The sequence below is a fragment of the Benincasa hispida genome, chromosome 5 (assembly GCF_009727055.1).
Source record: "Benincasa hispida cultivar B227 chromosome 5, ASM972705v1, whole genome shotgun sequence".
NCBI classification, from domain to species: Eukaryota; Viridiplantae; Streptophyta; class Magnoliopsida; order Cucurbitales; family Cucurbitaceae; genus Benincasa; species Benincasa hispida.
The window spans coordinates 59,469,323-59,496,633 of NC_052353.1; the positions used below are offsets into that span (position 1 = coordinate 59,469,323).

The 27,311-nt window shown below is 33.2% G+C and overlaps 2 protein-coding genes across 6 annotated transcripts; one reads left to right on the plus strand and one right to left on the minus strand.

Annotated features, from left to right (window-relative positions):
• The first annotated feature begins 9,353 nt into the window (after positions 1-9,353).
• Positions 9,354-13,197, plus strand: LOC120077109 (cyclin-P3-1). 5 transcript variants are annotated; one of them, XM_039030990.1, is made up of 4 exons: positions 9,355-9,664; positions 10,364-10,687; positions 11,273-11,685; positions 12,723-13,197. In XM_039030990.1, the coding sequence occupies exons 3-4, from the start codon at positions 11,285-11,287 to the stop codon at positions 12,970-12,972; spliced, it is 651 nt and encodes a 216-aa protein (XP_038886918.1). In that variant the 5' UTR covers positions 9,355-9,664; positions 10,364-10,687; positions 11,273-11,284; the 3' UTR covers positions 12,973-13,197. The 5 variants fall into 5 exon arrangements, with proteins under 5 accessions (XP_038886922.1, XP_038886918.1, XP_038886923.1 ...); XM_039030992.1 differs by lacking the exon at positions 9,355-9,664 and having other exon boundaries at positions 9,926-10,503; positions 10,594-10,687; XM_039030994.1 differs by lacking the exon at positions 10,364-10,687 and having other exon boundaries at positions 9,354-9,664.
• Positions 13,198-14,559: 1,362 nt separating this feature from the next.
• LOC120077915 (mitochondrial Rho GTPase 1-like) lies at positions 14,560-25,514 on the minus strand. The gene is made up of 15 exons (XM_039032017.1): positions 25,290-25,514; positions 24,714-24,945; positions 23,935-24,067; positions 23,598-23,747; positions 23,100-23,276; positions 22,679-22,930; positions 22,079-22,147; positions 21,812-21,867; positions 21,632-21,713; positions 21,221-21,432; positions 21,053-21,122; positions 20,434-20,546; positions 19,342-19,492; positions 18,451-18,637; positions 14,560-14,981 (listed from the first exon to the last, which is right to left on the minus strand). The coding sequence occupies exons 2-15, from the start codon at positions 24,929-24,931 to the stop codon at positions 14,908-14,910; spliced, it is 1,944 nt and encodes a 647-aa protein (XP_038887945.1). The 5' UTR covers positions 24,932-24,945; positions 25,290-25,514; the 3' UTR covers positions 14,560-14,907.
• Positions 25,515-27,311: the final 1,797 nt, after the last annotated feature.

Here is a 27,311-nt window from a genome sequence, read left to right on the forward strand (position 1 = left end):
AATCAATGTTTGTGGAACTTGATGAATCCGTTGGTGATAATATCATATTTGGCAACAAAAATTTTTGTTAAAGGAAAATGTAAGATTTTGATCAACTTGAAGAATGGGAAGTATGAGTTTTTCTCCAATGTTTACTATGTGTCTGATATGAAGAACAATATTTTGATTTGGGACAACTCTTAGAGAGAGGCTATAATATTTTGATGAAGGATTATAGCCTTTCGATAAGGGATAATCATGATAATATGATTGCTAAAGTCCAAATGACGAAGAATAGAATGTTTTTATTAAACAATCAAACTGCGATGTTGCTAAATGTTTGAAGTCATGTTTGAAAGATCCATCTTGGATTTGGCACTTGAGACTTGAGCATTTAAACTTTGATGGCTTGAGATTATTAGCAAGGAAGAACGTGGTGAAAGTACTGTCATATGTCAAACATCTAGATCAACTTTGTGAAGGTTGTCTTTATGGCAAGCAAGCAAGGAAAAGTTTTCCACAAGAACCTTCTTCAAAAGCAAGGAGACTGCTAGAGTTAGTTCACACTCACACTGATCTTTGTGAACTGGTCAAATCAAGTGTGTTGAGAAGAACACACAAAAAGAGTTCAATTAGAAGTGTGAATCAAGTTTAAAGAATCTTTCAATTAAAATTATTTTTGTTTCCTCTCAAATAATCTTTGGTTGGTTATTTATTTGTGAGTGTCCATCAAACGCTTCCAACAAAATGGACTCTTCAAACTTGGTTCACAATATTAATTGAATTCCTTTCGTGTGTTTTTCTCTACACACTTGGTTGTCATTTCAATACAAAATATCAATTCTATTTATAGGATTATCATGGGCAAGTCTAAATCTATAACTCTCACCTTAATTAAACACATAAAAAAAAACCCTTTAAAATCCTATATTTAATTTGTTAACGAATCTAACTCTCTCCAATACATGACCTTACCAACTTTCATCAATTAAAATATTTTATTAACTCACACCTTTTAATTCATCTATAACTTATCTAATTAAAACATGTTTAATTTTCAACATTTCAATCTTGTTGGACGAACCAAAATTGACAAGAAACAAAGGAAGAAGCTTGATGCCAAACGTCCTCAATGAGCCAACGAACCTCTAGAAACGACTCAGTCTGACTCAGTCTCCCCCTTTGTGTCGCAAGAGATAAACCTGAGCCCAAAAAGAAGATAACAGAACCCCCTAAGGCAACCTTAATACTAGCTTCCACATCCAAAATATTAAGATTAATATTTATTACAAAACTTTAATAAATCATTGTAAAACTATTCAGAATAAATAAGAAAATAATGAAACTTGAAATATTTTTTTAAAAATAATAAATTAAAATGAAATAAAATTTTATGTATTAATTTTCTAAAATAATTTACTGAAAATACATATGTAACTACTAAACAAAACAACAAAAAAAAAGCCTTCTTTTTCTAAGAAAAGCAACCAAACCATTTTGGTATTATCAAACATAGATATATTTTATAAAATGACTATAAACCACACCATATATTTCAAAGAAAATAAAAAGTGGAGCCATGGCCCCTATTCTTAATGGGAAAATGGTACAAAAGTCTTGAATTTGAAAATAAATAAATTTTGGTTTTCTACTTGTCTTACATCATATGAAATTATCACTTTGATCTCAAGTGTACGTTTTTTCCTTCTTCTTCGATTTGCAGTGTGCTTTTTTCAATCTAAATTGCAATTTTTTTAATAAAAAATATTTAATCATTCTTCTTTAATCTACAACTTCTTCTTCAATCAATTCTTCTTCTTATTATTATTATTCAATTGATTCCTTTGATTGTTCTTCGGTTCTTCTTCGACTCAATCTATAATTTTTTTTAGAAATAAGGAGAGTGAGTGAGAGACGAAAAGATTTTTTACCATAGAAAAGCGAATTGAAAAGGATGATAAAGGTAGCGATAAGTGAGAAATGGAAATTGAGAAGCGAGAAGATTTACAACCATAGGAAAGCATAGCGAGAAGGAGGATATAAGGAGCAAGAAGCGATGACGAAAATCCTCCAGACGTATGCATTCTTAAATCACTGTAGTAATTTCACATGTGATGACCCAAACAAAAGGCCAAAATTCATTGATTTTTAAACTTTGAACTAATTTTCATGGGGGCATCATGTTAGAGTATATTAACGTACAGCGGAGAAAAAACAGAATCAATAAGTACTTTAATCATACTTAATTTGAGTTTAAAATATGCTTCAAAGTAATCAATCTTCAAGTAGACAACCACCAAGATCTTCTCTACTATTCTCTAGCAAGGATTGTGTGGTGAAAACACTAAATTGAGCTGGATATATATGAGATTTGAAGAGGGTTTGGTGATTTCTGCAGAATTCCTTTTTGAAGTTCTTGTAAGCATGAATCATCATTCATCTCAGCACTTCCATTTATAAAATTTTCACCATGCAAATTCACGGCTATCATGAAGGGCAGCTCCTACTTCATAGAGAAAATGGAGTTGTGAATAAGGTAGTTCAATACATAGTGGAGATTTCCAACCTTTTGGAAATCTCCACTTTGAAAAATGATTTTCAAAAAAAAATTCCAAAAAATGATTTCTAAAATCATTTTTATATAAATTTATTTAACTTCATTTATTAGTTTTATAAAAAAACAATTCAATTAATTAATTTTTAAATAAAATTAATTAATTAAATCTTTTAATTAATTTTGTTAATTTAATATCTAATATTAAATTAATAATAAAATTAATATTTATAATTAATATTTAAATTATATTTTAAACACTAAACGTTTCTCCAATTTCGTTTAATTTCATCATTTTAATTATATCACGAATACAATAAATAGAAACCCTGATTGAATTTGAACATTTCAAATTCTAAACCCTATTTTCAAATCTTATCAAGATTACTCAATTTACTAATCTAAATTACGAGCTAGTAGAGGAATCTTATAGACCTACAGATCATGAACTCCAACGACTTGTAATTAATTGGTTAAACTCTTTAAACTAAATTAATCACTATTCGTTAACTTCTAAGACATTCCACTACAGCTTAGTTGCACTTTCCTCACTATAAATATATTTATGTCCATTTTAACTATAATCAGTAAGTCAATCATTCACAGTATTTACAGCTGGGTCAAAGATTACCTTTTTACCACCCCTGTAAATACATCTTGCTCCTTAAGCACCCACTGATCCTCCATTGAACAATTGATTTATAGTCCAACTTATAAATCATAACTTTTTCTTCCATGAGATGGTGGGACCCTGTTGTTCAAGACAAGGCATCAGCGCTTAGGAGAACAACTCATCTGTTAACCCTAAATCGGGTAGAGTGAATTCCATATTACAAGGCTATGTCCCCAGCTATCTATTCAGTCTTATCCCAAAATGAGAGGCTTATTGAGTAGTGCTATTGGACTACTCTCACCTATACAGATCAAAGGATAATCCTGAATAAACAGAAGTTCATAGTTAGCTCATGATTAAGATCGAGTTATCCTAAGTCATCGAGTTTGAGATAGTCAGTTTTAACAATAAACGGTTGTTATAAAGAAAAGTGACTATTTCGATGTCCAGTCTTATGCAAACTCATTGTACATGATGTCCCCACTCACATGTCTCTATATGAATAATCTTTGGATCACATCATTTGTATCAGTATACAAAATGGGCCGCATCCAATAGTGCCACCAATATGAGGTATCCAATCTCATCTGTATACTTATAGACCATATCGACTACATATATACTAAAACTTAATCCATTTTTATGTCACCACATAAAGTTAAAAGTATTCATGTTATAGCCATGGATTCATTTATTGGATTTTCATAGAAGGATGCAATATCAATAGTAATTTATTGAATAAAAAACTCAACAATATTTTTAGGGATAAATAGAATATGTTAACAACATTTACGAACTGCGAGTTTAAGTCATTCCCAACACATCCTTACAAAAATCTCATCCTTAATACTCTCGTTACAAGAAATCTATTATCTTTTATCATTTTTTTTTCTTTTTTATTTAGAGAACATTTATATTTCTCGTAATAAAAAACATTAATTTTTATCTTTTTAGAATAGGAGATTATCTTAACTAATAATCACGGCAAAAATTATCATAAAACCTTTTTAAGTAAAATCAAACCTCCAATTTTAAGAGAGAAGTCATTTATTACTTAACTAAATTCATTTTAGCAAAACATCATAAGGTAGCTGATGATGAGATTATTTAGAAATTTTAGTTAAAAAATATATATTTTCTAACGAGAGTGCTCATAAATTTAAAATGAAAATGGATATTGGAGTTAGATAATGGTGTTGCTCGCTTCCATTCAAATGATTTATTTTTTATGGGAAAAGGGCTTAAAATGATGTATTATTCTACAAAATTCTTTCTATATTTTCAAATAATTTATATATTAATTTACTATAATTTAAATTTGTATGATATTTGTTGTCTTTAATAATTTAATATTATTTTGTTCTGAATTATTTATACATTAATTTTACATATGATTTTGTAAAGTGAGTTAATTTATATTATTTTGAAATGTTTATACAAAATATGGAATTTAAACATTTTAAATCTCTATTTGAAATATTCGAACTTACTTTAAAAGAAAGTTGTTCACACGATGGTTTCGAAGAAACATATTTTGTGGAATTAAATTTGTATTTATATTGATTAGTATAGATGTGGTTCGATTTTTAGTATTTGATCGTTTGATTCTCTTTCAATTAAATTGCGTACGCTTGATTTGAGGAAACAGAGCATGTGATGTGCGTGATATTCTTGAAGTTGAAGTCTTGAAGAATGTTAGTATCTTCAGGAGACTTGAATCTTCAAAAATGTTATGTTTCAAAAGTCAAAGAGACCTCTGATTTTTGGGAGAATTCTCTCTAAGCTCGAGCGTAAAATTTCTAAACCTTTCAAATGAATGAGAACTCCTAGGCTTAATAGAACTTTAGTCTACTTTTGGGCTCAATTGAACTTTAGCCCAAATATTAATACCAAATTGAGCCAAATTATTTTATTGGGGAATTTGAGTATATATCAGGATTTTAAGTTTCAATTGGAAAAATGATCCAACCGAAATTCAATAAGAATTTTAGCAAATTGTCATGGAGCATGTGATTTAAGTTTTTGGTATTTCGAAAATGTCCTACAATATAACAAATCATTTTTGGTTAAATCTTTAAAAATTTTCATATTCACTCAAAACAAAATTTTTCACCCAAGATGAAATTAAGTTACATATATCTTTTTATAAAAAAGAAAATCTTTCTTATCTTAAATCAATTTCGCTCTCTGTAGAACGAGATTGAAGATACCAAACTAGATTGTCTCATCCCTTTGATGATTCAGTTTTGTACGATATTATGATGTCTTGGATTCTCGACATTGCCAAAAAAAATTTGGAGTATATTTGCTAAAAGAATTGTATTTGATTTTAACTATGTGATATGCCACAATTGACTGGATAATTTTGGAGTACATTTTAGAGTATATTTGCTAAAAGAATTGTATTCTAATTTTAACTATGTGATACGCCACAATAGACTGGATAATTTTCTAGAGAAAAGTGAATGGTAGAAATTTCTAGTAGTGATAACAATGGAGGAATCGTTGGACACACCAAATCAATACGAGGAAGTATGCAGTAGATGGAAGTGGGGAAGAATAATTTAGATAGGTTATATTTAATTGAATATAAGATAGAAAGTTTAAAGATCGAAGATGATTTGGTGGACAGTTCAATTTTCTCAATAGAAATACCAAATATAATATTTTAAAAAATAATCAACATAGTATTACAGTAGTTGGATTTTAACTTGTTTTTGTATTTTTTTATATATAGTTTATAGATATTTTTCTATATAATTTAGTAGAACTATAGTTAATAGAATCTTGATATTTAGGATTTTAGATTTTTTTTAATTAGTAAAAAATGGTAGGATTTAAAAATATTTTATTTTTTAGTTAATAGTGAAATTTTAGTTGTTATAATTTGAATTTTAGATTTTTTTTAATAAGGGAGATTTTGGTAGTAGTTAATTCGTAATTAATCATTCTAAAAGTCATTTTGGTATTTTTCTAAATTCAGAATTTTTTTTGTCATTTCTCAAAATGAAACATCATATTGTGCTATAACTCTTCTTATTTTATTTGATCCAACGATCAAGATATAACACATGATATTATCGAGATTTGTCAAATAATATATTTAATTTCAATTTGAAACTCAAGTCCACCTTTAATTAGTCAATTTCGTCATTAAATTTAAGAAATGATTGTGGTGATTTGTAACTGATACAAAATTTTGGACAATTTATATAGTTAATAATATTTGTTTTAGTTGATTATATTAATACAATATTGAGATAAAGATAAATGAGAAAAGAATGATATCAATTTTTTAATTTTTTTTTTTAAAAAAAAAGTGATGATCGCTCTGGGGAATTAAAATAAATTCATTTTAGATTTCAAATGAAATTTCGAGCTATATATCAAATAATTTAAATAAAGTATACTTTATATGTAGGTGAATGAAAAATATAAACATAGTTAATTGCATAGAAATGTTTAAGTTAAAAGTACTATTCTTGTACATGTAATTTTTTAGTTTGTTTAACTTAGTCCCTCAACTTATGAAGGTTCAAGTTTAATATATGTATTTTTGCTAAATCTTAAATTTAACCTCTCAATTTCATTATTTTTTAAAAATTTGATTAAATAATAATAATATTTTTAATATAATAAAATATAGTAGGTGAAATGTTTCCATAATTTATAGTAAAAATATTAATAAATAATAAAAAAAAAGTTTGAAAAAAAAAATCAACAGTAACATAGTAGTAATGCCTAAATTTAAGTAAGGAGTAGAATCAGGCATTTGAAAGTATAACGGTTAGAATTGAATAAGTCTCAAAGTATAGAAACTAAAATAGTATTTTAACATAGTTATTTTGTGGGTGGGAGGTGGTATTCTATGTTCTCCTTCTGTGCGTGGTTAGCTGTGAGGGAGTACACGGGATTGGTTGAAGAGTTGGGGTGTGTTGTCAGAGAAGGAGTGTCTTCTGTGTGGGGGAGGTGTGGAATCGCGAGATCATTTATTTTTTTAGTGTGGGTTTGGGAGAGAGGTGTGTTCTGGTGTGTTGCGTCAGTTGGACTCGTCGCATCGGGTGGCGGGTTGGGATGTGGAGTTGAGTTGGTTGTGTCAAGTGGGGTCGGGTAAGGGGTGCGTAGTAAATTATTCTGTGTATTCTGGTGTGCTTCCATATACTACTTCTGGGAAGAACGTAATCGGCGACTGCATGGAAGTAAACCGAGGTCGGTGTCAGCTCTGGTTCACCTTATGGTCTCTACGGTTCGTGCTCGTGCTTCTTCCTAGCGGGTTGATTTTCTTGGTCTTATATAGTGTGTTTAAGAATGTTTTTTCTTATTGTACTTTCTGTTGTTCTTTATTTTGCTGTTGTCCTTTGTGGGATTTTGGTCTCTTTTCTCTGGCTTTCTCTCTAGTGGTCTGCAAGTTTGTTTTTTTTTTTTTTTGTTGGTTTTGTTCTAATCTTATCTTGTAGGCTTTGTTACCCTATCTTTGCTTGTGCTTTGATGTTTTGGATCCCGGGCTGTGGGATCCCCTTGTTATTGTATAATAATATCACATATTCTAAAAAAAAAATAGTATTTTAACCATTTTATTTATTACCGATGAAAAAAAATGAAAAATGATCAATGAATATATATATATACAAGGAAAATGAATGGTAAAATAGCAATAAAAAAAATACTTAAGTGCATTATGGACAACATCTATTTTTGTGCATTCAACCAAATTGTCTAATTATAGTCTACCACATAGCAAATTCTTCTTCTTTTTTGAAAAATTTTAATTCATTTTTTATGTGTATAATATAGTGAAATACATAGAGATTGGTGCATCTTAAGCTGCACTAAGTATTGCTCTAAAGAAAATATCCTCACATGAGAATCTTAGAAACTTAATATCATGAGGGCATCCAAAGCTTTTGAGATGTCTTTGGCATTGTCTTCTTAAGATGCTCGGACATCTCATGATGTCTGGATATATATCTTATATTCAGGCATCCAAAACTTTTAAAATGTCTCTCGTATGGTCACCCTAAGATGCTTGAGCATCACATGATGTCTAGATATATATCCTATATTATTCTTGTAAACCAAACAATGTAATTCATATACTCATTCCATGAGAATTTTAAACTCTCCTAGACAAACCACCTCTTAAAGTCATTCTTGGACAATCCATTTTTCAAGTTTTTTTTTTTCCAAAAGAACTTTTAGATTAATCCATATTTCTTTGAACCTGTTTATTTGTTAAGATTTATTTTTAGTTCAGTTGGAGTGGATGTAAATCTCAAAATTTTTAATTAATAATATATTCTACCAGAAGTGAAAATCAATTCAATTATATTGGTTTTGGGGTCAATCAAGAATCGAACCAAATCGATTTATTTTATAAAAAAATTATTCAAACTGGTGTTGAATAAAGAACAAAACCAAGGGTCAATTTGATTTTTAGAATTTTTGTTGTATTTCTATACACTAGTTCTAACTTTCATCCACCACTTATAAATATAGTTTTGGAACGTTTTAGAAAAATAAAAAATAATATTAAATCTCCCAAAAGAGTAGATATGTTTAAAGAATAAAAATAAGAGAATTTTTAATTGTATAATTTGTATTTTTTTCGAATTTAGTTTTTGTTTTTCTAATAAAAAAATATGATGATAAGAGAAAGATTTGAACCACCATTATCCCAATAAAAAGTAGTAAATCAATGATAATGTAAAAAAATCGATTCCATTTGATTACCTCTGTGTTGTTTACTTGTAATATGCATCCTACATCCGTACTAACATATGGGCCCACTTCCAAATTTGTAATAAAAAAAATACAAACTGATTGACAAATCAAGCATACTCAGTCCAATTGCATCTAAATTTTAAGTCGGATCATTATGGTTACGATGATATATAGGAAAAATTATGAATAGTAACACCTCAATTGTTACCATTATCGTTTGACCCTCCGAAATAATAATAGTAATAGTAAAGATAGCCGTAAATGTACCAAAATAGATAATTTTAAGTAAAAATAATTGACCTATTGATCTATAAATAGAATTATATCCCGATTACACCAATTTTTATGCAAGGCTTTCATCTGTATTTTACGAACCCAGTTTCTATGAAATCAATCAAATCACCCAATCAAATCGGACAAAACCGACAAACACCAAAAGACTCCGACCCATATCTGATTCTTATGAACGTGTGTTGCTTTTTTCTCAAACCCCATTTCTTGTGCTACACTCCAAATTCCAAAGAAACCCATCAAACCCCAAAATTTTCCATTCCACCCAATTCATTTTCATCTCAAAATTTTCCCCTTTTCCCCCCAAATTTTCTGGGCAAACAAACAAAATTCATCTGCCCAACACCACTTCTACAATCAACCTCACTCACCCATTTCCATGGAATCTTTAAACCATTTCTTTCCATTTCCATTTGATCCAAAAACAGGTTTCTCCATCTTTTGGTGCAAACCCCTTCATCGTTTAACCCTCACGATTGATCAGATAGCTCAGAATCCATCAATCTGTAAGCAAGTTCTTCTTACCCAACTTGCGAATCCAGATGGGTTTTTTCTGATTGTGATAATTAATGTGTGAAGAGGTTTACAAAAATTGAAGCAATGTGATGATTCTTGTTGTTGTGTTTTGTGTCTTCTGGATTTGAACTTTGGATCGCACTTTCGGTTTTATAATGATTTTCCCCACATTTTGGATTCAAATTTGGGGTCCCCAAAAGGTAAGAGATGATGATAATCCTGCAAATTTCTACCAAGGAAAAGGAAACTTTATAACTTTATGTGATTTTCTTGGAATTTTTGGCCTGCCAACAAGTCATTATTGTTGTTGTTTGTTCCACCCTCTGCCCATAACTTACAATCTCCATTGATTGGTCTGTGCTTTTTACTTTAGTATTCTGGTGGAATGGAATCTCTATGTTCTGTTTCTTTCTTTCTTTGTGCTGCATATACCTCAGTGTGTATTTGATACTTTTTTCCCCTATAAGATTTCTTAGAAGAATGCTCCAAATGCCTAACACTTTTCCATTGTGATTTGAAAGCTTGAATAATTGTGCCCGAATGGACCCAAATGACATTAAATATTTGTCCTTGGTGACTATACCCGAAAGGAAAGAATAAAAATTGATTAAAGCTACTTTATTCATATTCCTCTCTAATATTCCCAAGAAATGAACCCAGCCAGAATCATGAGAAATTGCTGTCTACAGGCCAAAGTTCTGAATAAGCTGGTTTTGATTCCAACTTTCTCTTTCTCTGCTCATGAGGAACTGCCTAGCTTTTCTACCTGTACAAGTCAAGTATGCTCAAGCAATAAAGATTGAGAAGGTTATTGAGGAAGCTCTAAATTGTAAGCCCCTTTTACTGGTGCATTTCTGGCATTTTATGTCCTCTTTTCTTCCTAGCTTTGCCCAAAATTACCTGCCACTTTCATATACAGTTTTTCTCTGATTTCTTTAAGATCATCCCCTCTTTGTTCTTTGAAGTACATGATCAGTTGCCTCCAGAACTTGATTTGGTTCAAATAATTCTAGGTAAGATTTAGCTTTTTTCCATTTGAGTTTGAGATAATTTCTGATGGAATAAATCAATAGTTCATAAGCTATTACTTTAGAGTTCAGTGACTAAAGAAGAGGAGATTTGTCATCTGATATGGTTGGAATCATTTGAATCTCTAATAACATAAACTGATCTGTGGATCTGCTCGTAACGGATTCTGAAACCCAATTAAACATCTTTCCCTTCTGTTTTCTAAGAAGCCTTTCTCCTTTTCTTCCCTTTGAAGTTATTGGCAATGGGAATCAATTGGTGGCACCGTGGCATCTTATTTGTTTACCTACAAAACGTCTTGCTTCTGTACCACATGGCTAAAGAACCATGTTTATCCTTTGTCGCCTTTCTCATCTCTATTATTCAAATTTCTGTATACGTTTTAAGGAATATATGCAGCTTTAGAACTTGGCTTTTGAATCTGTTGGAAAATAGTCTATATACCTTTGCAATAATGTTGGTTCTAGTATCAGATTAAGAAGGGACCCACTGGTATTATTAGATTGCTTCTTTACCATTCACTATGGATTATGTATGAATTAAAGTAAATAAGATTTGTGTATGTGCAGGTCTAGATAAACATGAGAGAAGTGGCAGATAATGGTATGGATTTTCAAGTAGAAATAGATTCACTTCTCGGACTGGGTGAATCTGGGAAACTTATACCAAGCTCTCCTCGAGTGCTGTCAATTCTTTCCACTGTTTTCGAGAGGTCGATTCAGAAAAATGAAAAGTTATTGAAAAGACTCAAAAAGAAAGACAATGTTACAATTTTCCATGGTTCCCGAGCTCCCACCATGGGCATTGGACAATATATCGATCGCATCTTGAAGTACACATGTTGTGGCACTCCTTGCTTAGTTGTTGCCTACATATACATTGAAAGGTATCTTCAAAAGATGGATGCTTACCTAACTAATTTGAACATCCACCGCCTTCTGATCACCAGCATCATGGTTGCAGCAAAGTTTATCGATGCCGGGTGAGTTCTAATGTCGCTTAGTTAGCTCGCCTCATTGTAGTTTACTTGAGATGAAAAGATTTTGTGCTTGGTTAATATTCTACAGTTTAGTTTTTTCAGTTCACACCACACACTCTTTCAGTTGCCTTCCCCTCCATCCATTGAATTGAGATCATATGAAGAAGAACCCACAAGTTCAAGTTTATACAGCTGACATCTTTTTAGTGAAAAATGGTATAAATATATGATCAAGTCCCTCATGTTTGGTTCATTTTTCAAATATGTCCACAATCTTATAAAGGTTTCTGATTTTCTGTTTTATTAACAAGTCTTTATTGGGACAAAAATGCTAAAATTTAGTGATGAAGAATCGATGTTGTGATGTCAAGAATATTTTAGCTGTTGAATCGAGAATATCCTTTTTAATTTGATGGAATAGACACTCACTATAAAATTAAAAATTTACCCACGAATTGTGAATCTTATGGAAAGACACTCACAACGTCGCACATATACTATTAATAGTTACAATAGACTATTGATAGTCTATGGGTTACAATTGTCTATGTTTGGGGGACAAACTATTTTGGTATGAGTTTATGTTTAAAAATGAGGAGAGAGGATGGTTACAAAGTAGTAAATACTGTAGACGACGAGGGTTTTCAAATAGTTTTATTGTAGCTAAGTGTGAGTTATAATAATTGAGAATTTAGACTATTATGATGGGAGGTCCAAATATTGGGTGAGCTATAATAGCCTACTCCACCTAAGGCAAGTTGGGGGCCCAATTGCCCCCTTAAAGTTCAATAATACCAATGACTTGTGAAACTATCCTATGTGTAAAAGATAAAATTCTATACGAAGTATGGTGACACGAACACTGCCTGGAAAGATATCAACAACCAGAGAGTCTCATTTCGATGATGCTGAACGGATATCATTGCATCTCATCTGTCATATTTTGGGATGCCTAAAAATTTCCTCCCAATTTCTTAGATTTTATAATATAACAATACCTTATATTTACACACGACTTAATGTGTTATGATTCTATGCAGGTGCTATAACAATACTTTTTATGCCAAAGTTGGAGGAGTGAGCACAAAAGAGATGAATAGCTTGGAGATCGAATTTCTGTTCAATTTGGACTTCAGACTTCATGTCACTGCAGATATTTTCAGTAATCACTGTTTGCAGCTCCAAAAGGAAGCTCTTGGGGGGGAGAATCAAGTCGATCATCGAGCCGGTAACAAAACTCGAACTAAATGTTTACCTCAAATTACAGGCTATACTTGCAGTGCCATTTAAACACTCCCAATGAAATTTCATTTTCTTAAATTTCATGGTTACTTTAGTGTTCAATCTCTGGAGCTGTATGAAATATTATTATAAAGCTTCAATTTTTAGACTAAATCCAGAAAGTAAAAAAATTGTACTAGGAGGAGGATGGGAATGCAGAGATTCAATGAGAAATGTTTAAAGTGCACTGGAAAATTTTTATAATTCAATAATGATCGTTAGATTTCAGATGATTGATTTGTTTTCCTTATGCTAGTTCTATGTGATGCTTATCTGAGAATTTGGTTTTTGGGTTCTCTCCAAAAATTTGCTTATTTTATTTTATTTTATTTATTATTTGGTGACACCTTCCAAATAGAAAAGTTCTTGCTGCTTTTATAGGAGTTAAAGCAGTTCTGAATTTTTTTTTAACGATTTCGAACAGAAAAATTACAAATTTCATATCTATAATTTAAAAAATAAAATAATATTTAAACTCTATGATTTGATAAAATATCATATATAGTATATTTGATTTAATAAAACTCTCATAGTTCTAAAGGATTTTATCAAACTATAAGGACTAAGTTCTAACTTTTTCCAAACCACTAGATTAAATTTGCTATTATACCTTTCGAATCAACTAATTATTAGTTTAAAACTTTTTGTAGAATCACAATGTTGTTTAATCTTAATTTTACTTTTCAAATTGACTCCTTTAAAATTTGTTGACTTCCCTCTGTTTTCCACTAGTTTTTTTTTATTGTTTTGTATTTTTTAACTGCAGTCACATTTTACTATATTTAAAAATATTTTCGATATTTTTTATTTAAAATAATTATCCAAAAAAAATTGACCAAAAGTCACATTTTAAATGTTCGCTATGAGCATAAATAAATATAAACCATAAATATAGAACTTTCCAAATAAATTAATTTTATCCTTCTATTTAATCCACATAGTTTACACAATTGACAAAATATGATAGCTAAACAAGCTAATCAATGTCAAAACCAACATCTTAAAAGACGAATAACTTCCAAAGGTGACAGAGGAAACGGATTGCATTTGGATGTGAATTTTAAAATTTTAATTAAAATATATATATTTATAACATGTTATAAATTGTTTAGAATATCAACTACTAAAGGAAATACATGAGCTAAGATATATTGTGCATCACGTAAACTTTTACACAATTGGCTCGTTATAATTATATTTTAATTTTTTAAGAAATGTTCGTTAAAGAGAGACTAAAAAAACTGTCCTCAATAAGCATGGGACAACCAATCAGAAAAAATGAAAAAGGCAAAAAAGTACAACGCAACCTCTAAAAACTAGAGCAAGAGGCGAAATCCACAAAATCAACCAACCTAGCAAGGGTGTGAGCAACAAAATTACAGTTCCTAAAACATTTAGGGGAAGATCTAACAACACCCAGCAAACTCGCAACCTCGACAAACTCATCCATCAGATTCCTTGTTTCAGAGAGATTCAAGGTCAGGATTGTGAAGAGCAAGGCTTGATCTAATTTTTTTTAAAACCATTTTAACCCATCAATAAATTCACTAGACTTTACACATGCACAGGCCAAGACATACAAACAAACAAAAAATGAAGAAACAATTGAATATTTTCTAGCAAAAACTTTTCATTTCCCTTGTTGAATAACTGGTCTGATTGTACAACCATAAACCCTAGCATTGGAGGGAACCCTATAGCAGAATAGGGTTTGACAAATTAAAATTATTATACAGAAAAAGCAGAGAGCTAAAACTACAACCATGCTCTTTTGATTGAAAATTGCAACTTGTCATCTATTATATATCTAATAACCCAAACTCAGGAAACCCACTGGACTCAGATAAATATGACAAAAGGGTTGAGCATTGAACAGCAGAAAGTATAAAGATTTAGGATACCAACCATATCTAAAGCAAAGCGATGCGTTCTTCCCTTCATCGTTTAGCTGGAAGAATTCTTCCTCGCAAGGTAGACACGGTAAGCAGCCAATCCAACAATCGTTACAGCAGCTCCGACTGAAGTAAGCACGTTGCAAAATCAGACGGAAAGATTAAAGACCTTACAATATTTATAGGAAACTACTACTCTTATTGCCAATTAATTTTAAGATGGAAGTCATGTTATCTAATATGATACTATCAAAATGAGTGAGAAACGAGAGAGAATGAGAAGGGAGAGGAGAATTTTTTCTTTTTTTTAAATCTCAAATGTCACGTCAATATTAAAAGTAATAAATAAATAATATACTCCATGGCTGTCACAAACAAAGGCAAGACCTTTTAAAGCTATTTCTCAAAACTCAATGCAAACAAACCTATCTTTGAAAACTTGTGGACGAAAAGGTAAGTTTTCAGGGGAAAAAAAACTCCTGGAAGAATTAGGAGTGAAAAGGAAACAAAACAATTGAAATATTGTTATCCATCAAAGGACGAGAGAACAATGACGAATTACCCTGAGAAAGCAAGAAATAAGCCATATAGAATAATCTCATAAAGGACAAATGATCCAAGCGTGAATAGAGTACAAAGAGGACTATAGGCAATCCTCCTTAGTATTGACGTTATCCCCAACAGAGTATTTCATAAACTGTAGACAAGAGGTAAACCAAAAGAAATAGCTTTCAAAGGGTTTTCTGAATGTGCCTTCACAACATGAGGTAACACGACCATACTTGTTATCCAAAAAAGTACACGGCCAGACTTGTTCACAATGACCATGTGCCACAAAATGTAGGCATCCAAAAAGAAATGTCACAACCACTTGCCTAGTATCCCTCGTTATTGATGCCCAAACCCGCAAGGTCTAATAATCAAGAAGACCAATCATAACCGTTACCATTAACCGTGCGGCAGATTCTAAAAAGAGCATTTATTTGGGGGTCCCTCTCGGTCTTTGGGGCAAGAAGAATTTTTTGGATGATGCAAGATAGTTGGTTCCCTTTTTTCGGAAGAAAAGGATAATGGACGCCTGCGGAGGAGAGAAGGTGAAGCTGCTCCCCATCATCAGCTTGTAACACCTTGGCATCTTCATCCGAATATTGGTATTCTTGATTCTCTTGGTCGGATTCTTTCTCTTCTTGGATGGCTAACGTTCTCTTTTGAGGACACTCATTGGATAGGTGTCCTTGTTGGCCGCACCTAAAGCACTTTCTCAATGAGGGGCAATTGTAAGGGTTAGTACTTTTTCTATAGTGAGTACCTTCATTGGTTTTGCTCGAGGATACTCCTTTGTTAGGGTAGTCCTCTTTTCAAGTAGATGAATTCCTTTCTTGGGAGGTGGAGGTTTTATTCAAATCAAGATTGTGGAGGTATTCGACAGTTTCTCCCATGTGTTCCTTCTTTGAAAGCTCTTGGCCAGTTTTGAATCTTCTTCTTCCTCAATCTTGGTAGCTAAAGAAATGGCATTAGCAAGATAAGCAATGGGATGTAAACTTACAACCCTTTTTATGTCTTCTCTCAAACCAAACACGAATCTTGCAATTTGTTGTTCGTCCTCAGGGAAGATTGTTCCTTGCGCTTAAACGGTGGAATTCTTCGGTGTAATCAGCAATAGAGCGGTCTCCTTGTCTACATTGTTGGTACTTACTATACAACACTTGTTGATAGTTCATCGGAAGGAATCGCTTCTTCATTAGACAAAGCATTGTGGGCCACTACGAATAGGAGGTTTACCATAATACCTTCAATTGTTTTCAATTTTCTCCCACCACACCGACGCTCTGCTTTGAAGAAGCTTGTAAGCTACCAATTGAACCTTCTTCTTCTCAACAGTATTGGTGTAGGCGAAAAAATTTTCCACGTTCTTGACCCAATCTAGGAATCTCTCGATGTCCATTCGGCCATTAAATGGAGGAAGATCCATTTTGATCTTGTAATTGGGTGGTTCTTGAGTTTCTTGATCTCCCACGGTTCTTGGAATTCTTGGATGAGTTTCTTCCATCATTTTGACTTCTTCATCCGAGGAATCAGAATCGTCTACCACAAATCCGAGCAGAGTGATGTCATTTGATCTTTCTTGCGAGTGATGTCATTTGATCTTTCTTGCCTTCATTTTTTAGAGTAATCTTGCAGTGGGTACCTTCTCTCAGGTGGAACTCTTTGCACGGGCTGATTGGAGTTGGTGAGGGATGAAACTTGTTGCGTGAGGTTCTCAATGGCCCTTGTGATAGTGGATAGCTGTTTGTTGATGTCAACGACCGCCAACTCAACATCATTTAGACGACCTTCAAAGGTGGAGAAAGCTTCCGCAACCATGGTTGATGAGGGGTGAGGATCCAATTTGAATGAATTTCAGCCTTGGATCGATGGGGCTCTGATACCACTTGATGTACACAAGTGAGGAGTGCTTGGAAATTTTATTCAAAAGATAATGAAATGAGTACAAGAGGGCCCTATTTATAGGGAAGGCAGCCGGTCAAGGATACAAAAAGGTGACCTGCTGAACAGGTACCCTGTTTTACAAGCAGTGTACTGTTTTACACCAATTTAACCAGTTGTAAAAGGCTGTAAATGAAGTAGAACATATAACTACTAACTAAAACAGAGAGTTACTACATCATTAACCTTCTCTAGATCCTTTCTAAGGGAAACAAAAATCTTCACCAAGTTGTTTCCCTTAGAAAGGATCTAGAGAAGGTTAATGATGTTCCAAGAGATTTTCTTAAGAATGACATTCAGTGAAGTAGAACATATAACTACTAACTAAAACAGAGGAAAGAAAGTTGGAATCCCACTCAACACACATCGGATGAGACAGAGAGCCAACCTCCTTTTAGAGAGAAAGGTCCTATCCAAGAGGGTCGTTTTTTAATCTTCTCCATGACAAGGTTTCAGAAAGATAAACACTCTTCACAATCCAATTTTGTCCCTGTTTTGCACTTCGACTCATTGACCACCTCATTAGCAATTAAAATGGAATTGAAGTTTTTTCTTTCAAAAACAAAGGTTTACTAATTTGTCACTGAGTCGAGAATGTCATTCTTAAGAAAATCACTGAATCCTTGATTACATCCTCTTTGAGGATGTTCCAAGAGAATAAAGTTCTTCACTACCACCAAGAAGAGAAAAAGGAAAAGATAAGACAGTTGTCCAAGACATCTGGGAGCGAGGTCATTGCCATCAGGTTGCAGCGTATTGAACCCAGAATTAACAAGATTATGACTATACAGAAAAGTTTACTTATTAACACTTGAATCAGGTAGGGAGGTTGCCTGAGCTTTCTTTTTTCAGAAATGTTTACTTATGGTATTAGACATGTAAACATCCTTTCGAAACAGTGATTAAATAACTTGTAAAATTTAAACACGTGATTTTGAAAGAACAAATAATTTTAGTTCTGAAAAACAAGTTATCCATGGGATGACAGACTCATTTATGCAACCTGAATGAAGCAAAACATCAGAAACAGCCGTCATGCCAATGTTCATTCTCAATTAGGTTTTTATGTTTTCATGAGAGGAGGGAAAAACTACCGAAATCAACATACCTGAAACAAACATTAGAGAGCGGTTTATGATCTTGTGATAATGCTTGCGGCTTCTGCCCGCCTCAGTTTCAGGGATGCTTAAATGAGGGTGCTCTGCCGCAGATGCGATTCTTCGGAATACATTATTAAAATCACCCAATTTCGTGCTGATAGGTATTGGAGCTTCTATACCCATATCCTGGCTCACCTACCAAATTGCAACGGGACATAATGATGAGGACTGTGATATTAAAAGATACAGGATTTCACTAAAATACAACATTCCGGTGGATGAACAGGCCAATAGAGACAATTATTAGAAAATGGACCCAGCAAAATATAGATCACAAAGAAAAACCATAAACAGATTCAATACTTGCTAAGGAAATTGTATTGTTTATTTTTTTATTTACATTCAAATGAATGAAATTATATAAGTATACAACTTACTAAAGGACATTTTCTGTTTAAATACAGAATTTGAGCAACTGATTCTAATAGTGAATTAATGATCGTTTCTATAGGAGAGGAATTGAATATGAGCCCTAAACAAATGTAACATTAATAGGGTGTCTTGTAATTATCAGCTTAGTATTATTCATTCAGATTGAGTCCTCTTTTTGTAATTGAGTGGGTAGCTGTTCGTTTTGGGGGCTTGCCTTTGCATATCCCTTCCTCTTACTCAATGAAAGCTTAGTTTCTTATTAAGGGAAAAAAATTGTAATGTTAACATAACATTGCTTTTTCTCATCAAAATAGTAATGTCAGAGAGAAGTTTATGGTAAACCTGTAATCACATTCTGATTCAGTGGATTTTTTTTTATATAGGAATTCAGTGTAACTATCAAAACGTTAATAATGTCATGTGAACGATTGAATATATATGGTACATAAGAGAAAAAAAAAATTTACCCTTGTAGAATCTTGTATGGCCAAAGGAAATGAGTCGAGGTCGTCTTTGGCAGCAACAATTAAACAAGGCACCTCATAGCCAGTATCCTCACCATGACTTGCGACTTCAACCAGTAAATCAGTTGCTTTCTTCCAAGACGACTCATCAGAGCTGGAAAAAAAAAACAAAGTTAGTGCTCTACAATAGGAATTCAAATGTTCATTGGCATAAACATATAAGCAATTACACATACTAGCAATACATAATTCTTCTTTTTATGTTAATAGAAACAGGTATGCCATAAAAAGATCTAAGAGAATTCATAATAAAATATTTCAACGTATGTTTTATTTGTGTTACATTGGGTACCACCATATTCAAATCATCATTATCCCAAACATCAATCACGGTGTTGGAAGGATTTTAGTGATGTGCAGTGCAAGTAGAAGCTTGCCACCCTACTAACCAATTAATCCCTAAATGACCGATCATTAAGAAAAAAGGGGAAAAAGAACTACTGGTAGTCCATGAAACTAGATAACCAGTCATTAAAAAGAAAAGAAGTAAAACTTCGAATTAATTTGTTACTGAAACCTCAGGGCACACCATTCTTAGATTAATGATTTAAGCAAACTAGTAAACACTACATACAATGACATACAAATCTAGGGCATCGGAGGTTAAGCCCCTTATTAAAATACATTGGTTGGAGAGAGACTAGAAATTTGCTTTTAGATTTTTTGAACTCTTAGGAGTTCATTAAATGGCTCTTCCTGGTGTACTTATTCCAAGTGCTTTCGTGATTATGATTCTAGCTTTCTGAAATCCCCCTTAAGAGGTTGGTGAGGGTCCCATTCCTTTCAAATTCTTCATATCAATGAAATTTACATGCTCAGAAATGAAATTATAAGAAAAGAAGAGAAAAGAAAAGGGAAAAAAAAGATGAAGAAGAAGAAGACTATGGCACAAGCTTATATAAATTTGTCACCCGGGCTTTTCTCTTTTTCCAAATGCAAATGCCATTTATAATCCAGAAACAAAACATATTATTGTCTTAATATAGCATAACATTGTTAATAAGCAATGGCCGTTTCCATTAGAAAAGAAGTTACCTGTCATGCACAAATAGTGCAATGTCACAAGCAGCTAAAGACTCTTTGCCAGACAACAGTTTTTTCACGCCATCTTCAGGTATCTCCCTCAAAATAAGGGTTTTTTTTGTTCCCTTTAAACCAAATAAAAAATTGTACACAGACAGAAACTATCAGATAACAGCAGTCTCATCACAGTTTCTTAACAATAAAACTGAAGTTGATTATTTGACCTTATATCCCAAAAAGTGACTATCACTTAACTGATATTTGAGTTTATGTAAAGAAAAATAATCAGAAGTGCAACAACTTCAATGGTCAATGAAAATTAAATAGAAGGTGAATCTTTGACAAAGGTGTGAACCAAATATATTCTCAAAAAGCGTCCATTTCTAAGACAACTTTTAGTTATTCAATCAATTACAAAAATTATCTAAACGCAAGCATATAATATGGCAGCTACACCATATTTCACCAACTTTAAACATGTAACATCTGAAAAATCATCATGAACTCTCTTCTCCAAGTCTAATTGCTTCCAATTCACAACTTGTGGACACATGATATATTAAGACCTTAAATTTGAAATCTGAATACATGCTCTATCAATTAATCAAAACAAGGACATAGCAGCACTTACTCCAGGTTGGTCGACAACATTTACAGCATAGCGTTCTTCGGTGGTAGGAGTGTAAGTCTCAGAAAATGGCCTGTGTATCAAATTTTCTTAACATGTGACATGCTCTATAACAAGTACTAAAGAATTATTGCCTCCAAAAACTAGATAAATAGAGTGTTGATAATAAACCTTGCAAGAAATGCATCCAATAAAGAAGATTTTCCAGCCTTTTTAGGCCCAAAAACAAAGCACTGAAGAACATTTCGGTCTAACTGTTGCTTCTTGCGGTCCAACCGCCTTTTCCTTGTCACACGAACAGCAGATGCAGGATCACCGGAATAACCAATGTATATCAGATTCTCTATGGTGTAAACTGGGTTTAGAAGAGTCATGAGGGACCACTGCAGAAATTCAAGAAGAGCAGACAATTATAATACACTTCTTTTAGAAGAAAAAACTGTCTGGCTCAGAAATGCATGGTGGAGGAGAGGGGGATGGGGAGGTTAAAATGAGAATTGTACGCATTGACCTTTAAGTAATAAAGAGTACGGGAAATATGGAATACATCAGCTTATCTGGAAAATTGGTAAAAAAACATACCAGTGATAAAAAGTCATCAATTGACAATCCTCCCATTGCATTTCGCTCAGCAGAATCTCTGAATGGAGATTCATTCCAAGGACTGGCATTTCAAAGAAAATGTTGCATAAGAAATCAAGGAGGCTCATTAACATGCCAAACTGACATGAAGGAAACTACCAAATGCTGCGAAGCCAATACCTCTCGGGTGCTGTAGAAAATAGTTCTTCAAGATCACGAGGCCGTAAGGCACCATCCTGGTGTGTAAAGAAAAGGTATGGAGGTGATGAATAGTTTCAGGTCTTTTGTGATAATTACTTGGCTATGAAAACAGATCTATAAGCTAGATTATACTCAAACAATTAAAAAAAAAAAAACAACAACAACGAAACAACAAAACAAACAAACCATCGGTTGAGAAATCAACAAATAAACTAAGAATTTAGGAAGTTACAGACTATGACGTACACCATCACCATCATAGAGTTCAAATATTCCCCTTAGAAACTCGATGGCTTCATTTGTCAGCTCCACACTCTACAGAAAGAACAGCCGTCAAATAAGAAATTTTGAACTAGAATTAGAATAATATGGAACACTTCAGGAGAAACAATTACAAAATGCAGTAATATGATTTTACAAAATCAATTGAAGCCCGATGAGAGAAAAATAACCAAATCCTAATATTTTTTAATAATATTATATCATACCTCGAAATGATAAATACAAAACAACAAGAGAACAAGAAATCCTCCCTAAACCTAGTTAAAGAAAATCGATCCACTAGAAAGTGAAAATTTTCACATCCCAAGAGTCAACCATCCATCCAGGAAAAGTTAATTGTTTCCACTCAAAAAGTATGGACCACATAATTTAGAGCCTGCTCCATGAAAGTGAAAGAAAGAACTGTTTCAAGAAAAATCCAGGAGAGAACAAATATCCAAAATTGTATAAAATGTAAAAACTAAATATATATTATGTTAAGAACAATTTGGAACGTCATTATCAGTGTGGTGCAGTTGGCCTGTTCTACAGAAGTTGAGAGGACTGCTCTTTGATTTTCATTACCTGATCTGGAGCTCTCTTTCCAAGAGCTGGGATAAGTTCATCCGCAAGCTTGATATCATTATTGTATCCAAACTTCCTGAGCACAGTCCATGTTGTCTCCAAACGCCCCTTCTCAATAAATAAAGCATGAAGAAAGAGGAACCCTGTCAAAGTGAGCCCACGATCATTCACTCCTTCAGGAAGTTTTTCTTGCACAACCCTCTTAACCCCCACAATTTCAGAAGGTTGTAAAGGAGCATTGAAACATTTGACCTGATTACAAGATTAACAAAAGAAAAAAAAAATAACGATAATAAGAGCTCCATAGAGTCAAGTCAGCCATTTCAGGCACAGATATTACAGAAGTCAGAAAATGTAACAATATATCAGTAAAAAATTTATGAGGTGTTTGCCAAAAAAAATTGTGGACAGAAAGGAAGACCTGAAAATCATTCAGCTCCGCATCACTCAAAGCACCATCTTTATCATGATCACAAAGAATAAATATCCGTTTCAATGCCCGGACGCACCTAGGCTTTAGAGTCTGAGTTTCTTGATCAAAAAGTGGACCTGTTGGATGAAGTACAGCTTTCTGGGCATAGTAAAAGACCTCAGGGATCTGCCAATCAAATAATACGATGTTGAGAACATGTGATTCTATTGCCTTAAAATGAACAACGCAAAAATGTGGAAGTGAAAATGTACATCGACGAGGTATGGATGGAAAGATTTTCATATAAGCATGAAAAAACTGCTCAGCAATGAATTTAGGTGGACCAATAAATGAAATTGGATGCAAAACAGTCGGATGGTTTTTTTCCTTCATACAATCATGTGTAAGGGAGCAACAAATGTACCTGTTTTTCTTTTCTTTTCTTTTTTTCTTTTTTTTTTCTTTTTTTTTTTGTGAATGAAAATAATTTCATTGATAGATGAATACCTGAATATGTTTAAAAGCTGAACACTCGATGCATGTTTCAATTTCCCGAAACTGCTGCATTATTGGGGACATAACCTGCTCTAAGCTCACCTGCTGATTCTCATCTCTCAAATCCAGTTTACAGCCCACTACTATGACTGGAACCCTCACCTGCTCATTTAAACCATTATAATCAACATAACATATGAAATACTGAGCTTATCTAGGCAAAGGGAGCCTTAGCTTTTCAGATTAAAGAAACTTATCTAGATATACTTGTTAGGTTAGCAACAAGATCAGTGATTTTATTATGGAGTCATTTTCCATCCACCAAGGTAAAAGGAGGGAGGAAACTAACCTCCAATTGACGAAGTTTTGGAAGCCAAAAAGTACTCAGCCGATCAAGGGTGTGAGGCTGATCACAAGCATAAGTTAGCACCACTGCATCAGCTCGCTTAAGTTCTTCAGCAACTTTTGCACTATCCTCAGTGCTGGGACAAAAAACAAATAAACAAAAAGAGAACCTTAGAGACTTCAAAAGTGCCATTGAATACCTAGCGGAAAATTGCATTAGCGAGAAATACTGAACTTTATTTTCCAATTGGAATTTTTTGGGGGGTGTGTGGGGGAGGGGGGGATGGGATTTTCTTTAAAGCTGCATATAAAATACGAGAATGAAATGGTAGACTAGAAGTCTAGAAAGCTAAAAACTAGAAAATGGTGGTCCAACTAGCAACAAGAAAATAGGGAAATAACTAATTTCACCAATATCACAAGTAAAGTCCTCAAAACTTTTCCAGTTTCTTACCAATCAAATCTCTCACAGAATGGCAGAAGCAGTAGCCGTGCTTAAATACAGAAGCAGCAAAGCAGAAAGAAAAGTGAACAAGTGCCAATTCTCTGGACTCTTTTTTCTATATAATTTTCACCCATTAAGGTACATGGAAAAAAAAAAGGGATGTACAGATATCTTGCCGTAGGAAGCAGAATTCTCCTATTATTAAAGTTGGAAACTAGTTACCTCAAGACCATAACCCTAAAAGGCAGTATTTACGGCTCCAATAGTACATTCTTTTCATCTATTGTCCCAGTATCCGGACAGAATGAAACAAACAAAACAAACATAGCAACTAATACCGTGATGAAGTATCGACGATTGTGGTGGGAACACGATCCGGGTAAAAGTCTTCAGGCAGCCTCGTCGGTGGCAATACTGGGGGAACATTCACTGGAAAATTGTCCGCCGCAGCAGTTACGATCAAGCTCGACTTTCCAGTACCACGGTCCCCGGCAATAACTATACGAACCTCGGTCTTGCCACCAGAGTGTACATTACTAGCCGGCGTTCTTGCCATCGGAAGTCTAAAAACTGCAGAAGCGAAATCCCAAAACAACCTTCAGTGACTTGAGAATTTAGTCGAAACAGATAACGAAAACATCAACACCATAAAAACAAAAATTAAAAAATCCAGCTATCTCTATAAAAAATCGGATTCCTCAACACCTCAAAAAAGACAGAAAAATAAAAATCACAAATCCAATGAAATTTTGTTATACACTGAGAGACGCAAAATACAATCAAAACAAAGCGTTTTTCGGAGTGTAAAAGTAAGTAGTAATCAGTGAAAGAATGAGATAAGAAACGACGAATGAAGGGTGATATCGTGGTATTGAAGGTAATCGACCGGGAATCCTAAGGGTGTAGAAACTGACCTTTGGGATTATTCAATTCTATTTGGAGGTGGAAAGTTGTGAAGCGCCACCAGACGCGGAAGCGTCAGCAGCAGTGACAACGGCGATGTGGCGGAGCTGCTGGCGGAAGTGGAGGCGGCGCGGCGGCTATGGATGCGTCGGGAAGAAGAGAGAGAGAAGTGTTTGATTACGCAGGGAGAAAAAGCTTTTTCTTTTTCACCTGGTTTATTTTTCAAAATATGAAAATAAAAAGAAATTAAAAGAAAATTATTGTACTCTTCACTCTAAGGTTACCGAGAAGTGCACGGAGTATCGGTGTTTTCGATCAAAATCGGGCTTTTAGTCGGCCCATTTTTTCTCCTCTCTTTCTTTTTCTAATAAAAATAGGGTTAATTAGACCATAAAAATGTAGAACAGAGATAAATATATTAGGGATATGGTATAAAATTAGAATCAGATATCAATGATAGTAACTATCAATGATAGCTATATAGGTAAATCACTAAAAAGCCCACACGCAACCTAACATTTCGCACTTCTTTTGATTATCTCAAGGTGAGAACTATTACTGATAGCTTTCAATTTGAAAAATATTAACACAACCTTAAAATAGTAACACTTGAAATATCATCTTTCAATTTGCTATCAGTTTTTAATAGCTATCATTGATACACTCATCACAAACTTAAAATATTAACACCTGGGGCTATTGGTGGATTGGATATTAATAATAGACTTTTATAAGTAGTTATCAACTTTTGAAAGGAAACTATCATCTTTCAAAAATTAACATTTAAAGCATAAGTGATAGAAGTCAATTAATAAGAGATTTATAAGTGACTAGCTCTTATATTTACTTAAGTCATATCACCAATATCATTAATATCATTCATTTTATTTATATATACCTAAGTCATATCACTGATATACGGATATAACTGATAGCTATAGTTGTCATTGATAACTTCAACCAGTGGCTATCACTGATAACTTTTAGCAATGGCTATCAACGATTGACTTTCATCAAATGAAATTGGCTTTTATATTATCAATGTCATCGATATATGGATATCACCTAAATTCTATCATTGATATCACTTGTACTGTAGTTATCGATGATGGCTTTGAAGGAAATCGATCACGAGGATTTCCACGAGCAGCAAAAAGATCATTCCAAATTACAATCATATATGAACTTAACAATTACAGTCATAAACAGAAACAAACGGTTATGCATTCATTACAGAAATTACAACATGATACAATAAATAATCAAGGAGAAATCTACACACATTTGTAGACTTATCCCCAAGCTCCTTGATTACGAACGTTCGAACACAGCAATCTTAAACGCTCGTCCAGCATAACCGCTATACAACACGAACATCACGCACTCGAACTCAGCAATCGCCTCGGTCACGAACACCCCAACAGCACGAATGGCCTCCACAGAACCTTGATGGCGTTGAGTTGAGTATGACACCACCAAGAAGGCTACCTTGGTATTCTCGGTGTGAAAATCCAGAGGGTGGACTCTATGTGGACTTGGTTTGAGGCAGAAGATGGAGGAATCAACAATCATGTAAACAATTGAGACAGTGGGAGAATACTGAACCTATCGTATAAGTCGATGCCCGATCGTTTATCAAAAGTTAAGCGATCATCTAGCAAAAAGCTAAGCAATCGTTTAGCTCATTGCTTAGTTGCGTGTCTGTTGTCTACAAACATTACACGATCGTTTAGCTCGCTCCAAGTTGTCGCTTAGTAAATCCTATTTACTTGACAACTTCTGTGAGATTATTTTTCCGAGAGAGAAAATCTCAAATTCAATTTTGTCAACATTGTAAAACCTTACTAAAATTAAGAAAACAATTTTCTTTTATCTCACAGTTACCATGAAACCACCAATAACCTCCCACTTAATTGGTTATTAGAGAAAAAAAATTTAATTATCAAATATTAATATTATTATAAATATAAATGATAACCAACTTATCATACTATATTTATAACCTATAGTTTTAAATATTTCATCTCATGAAA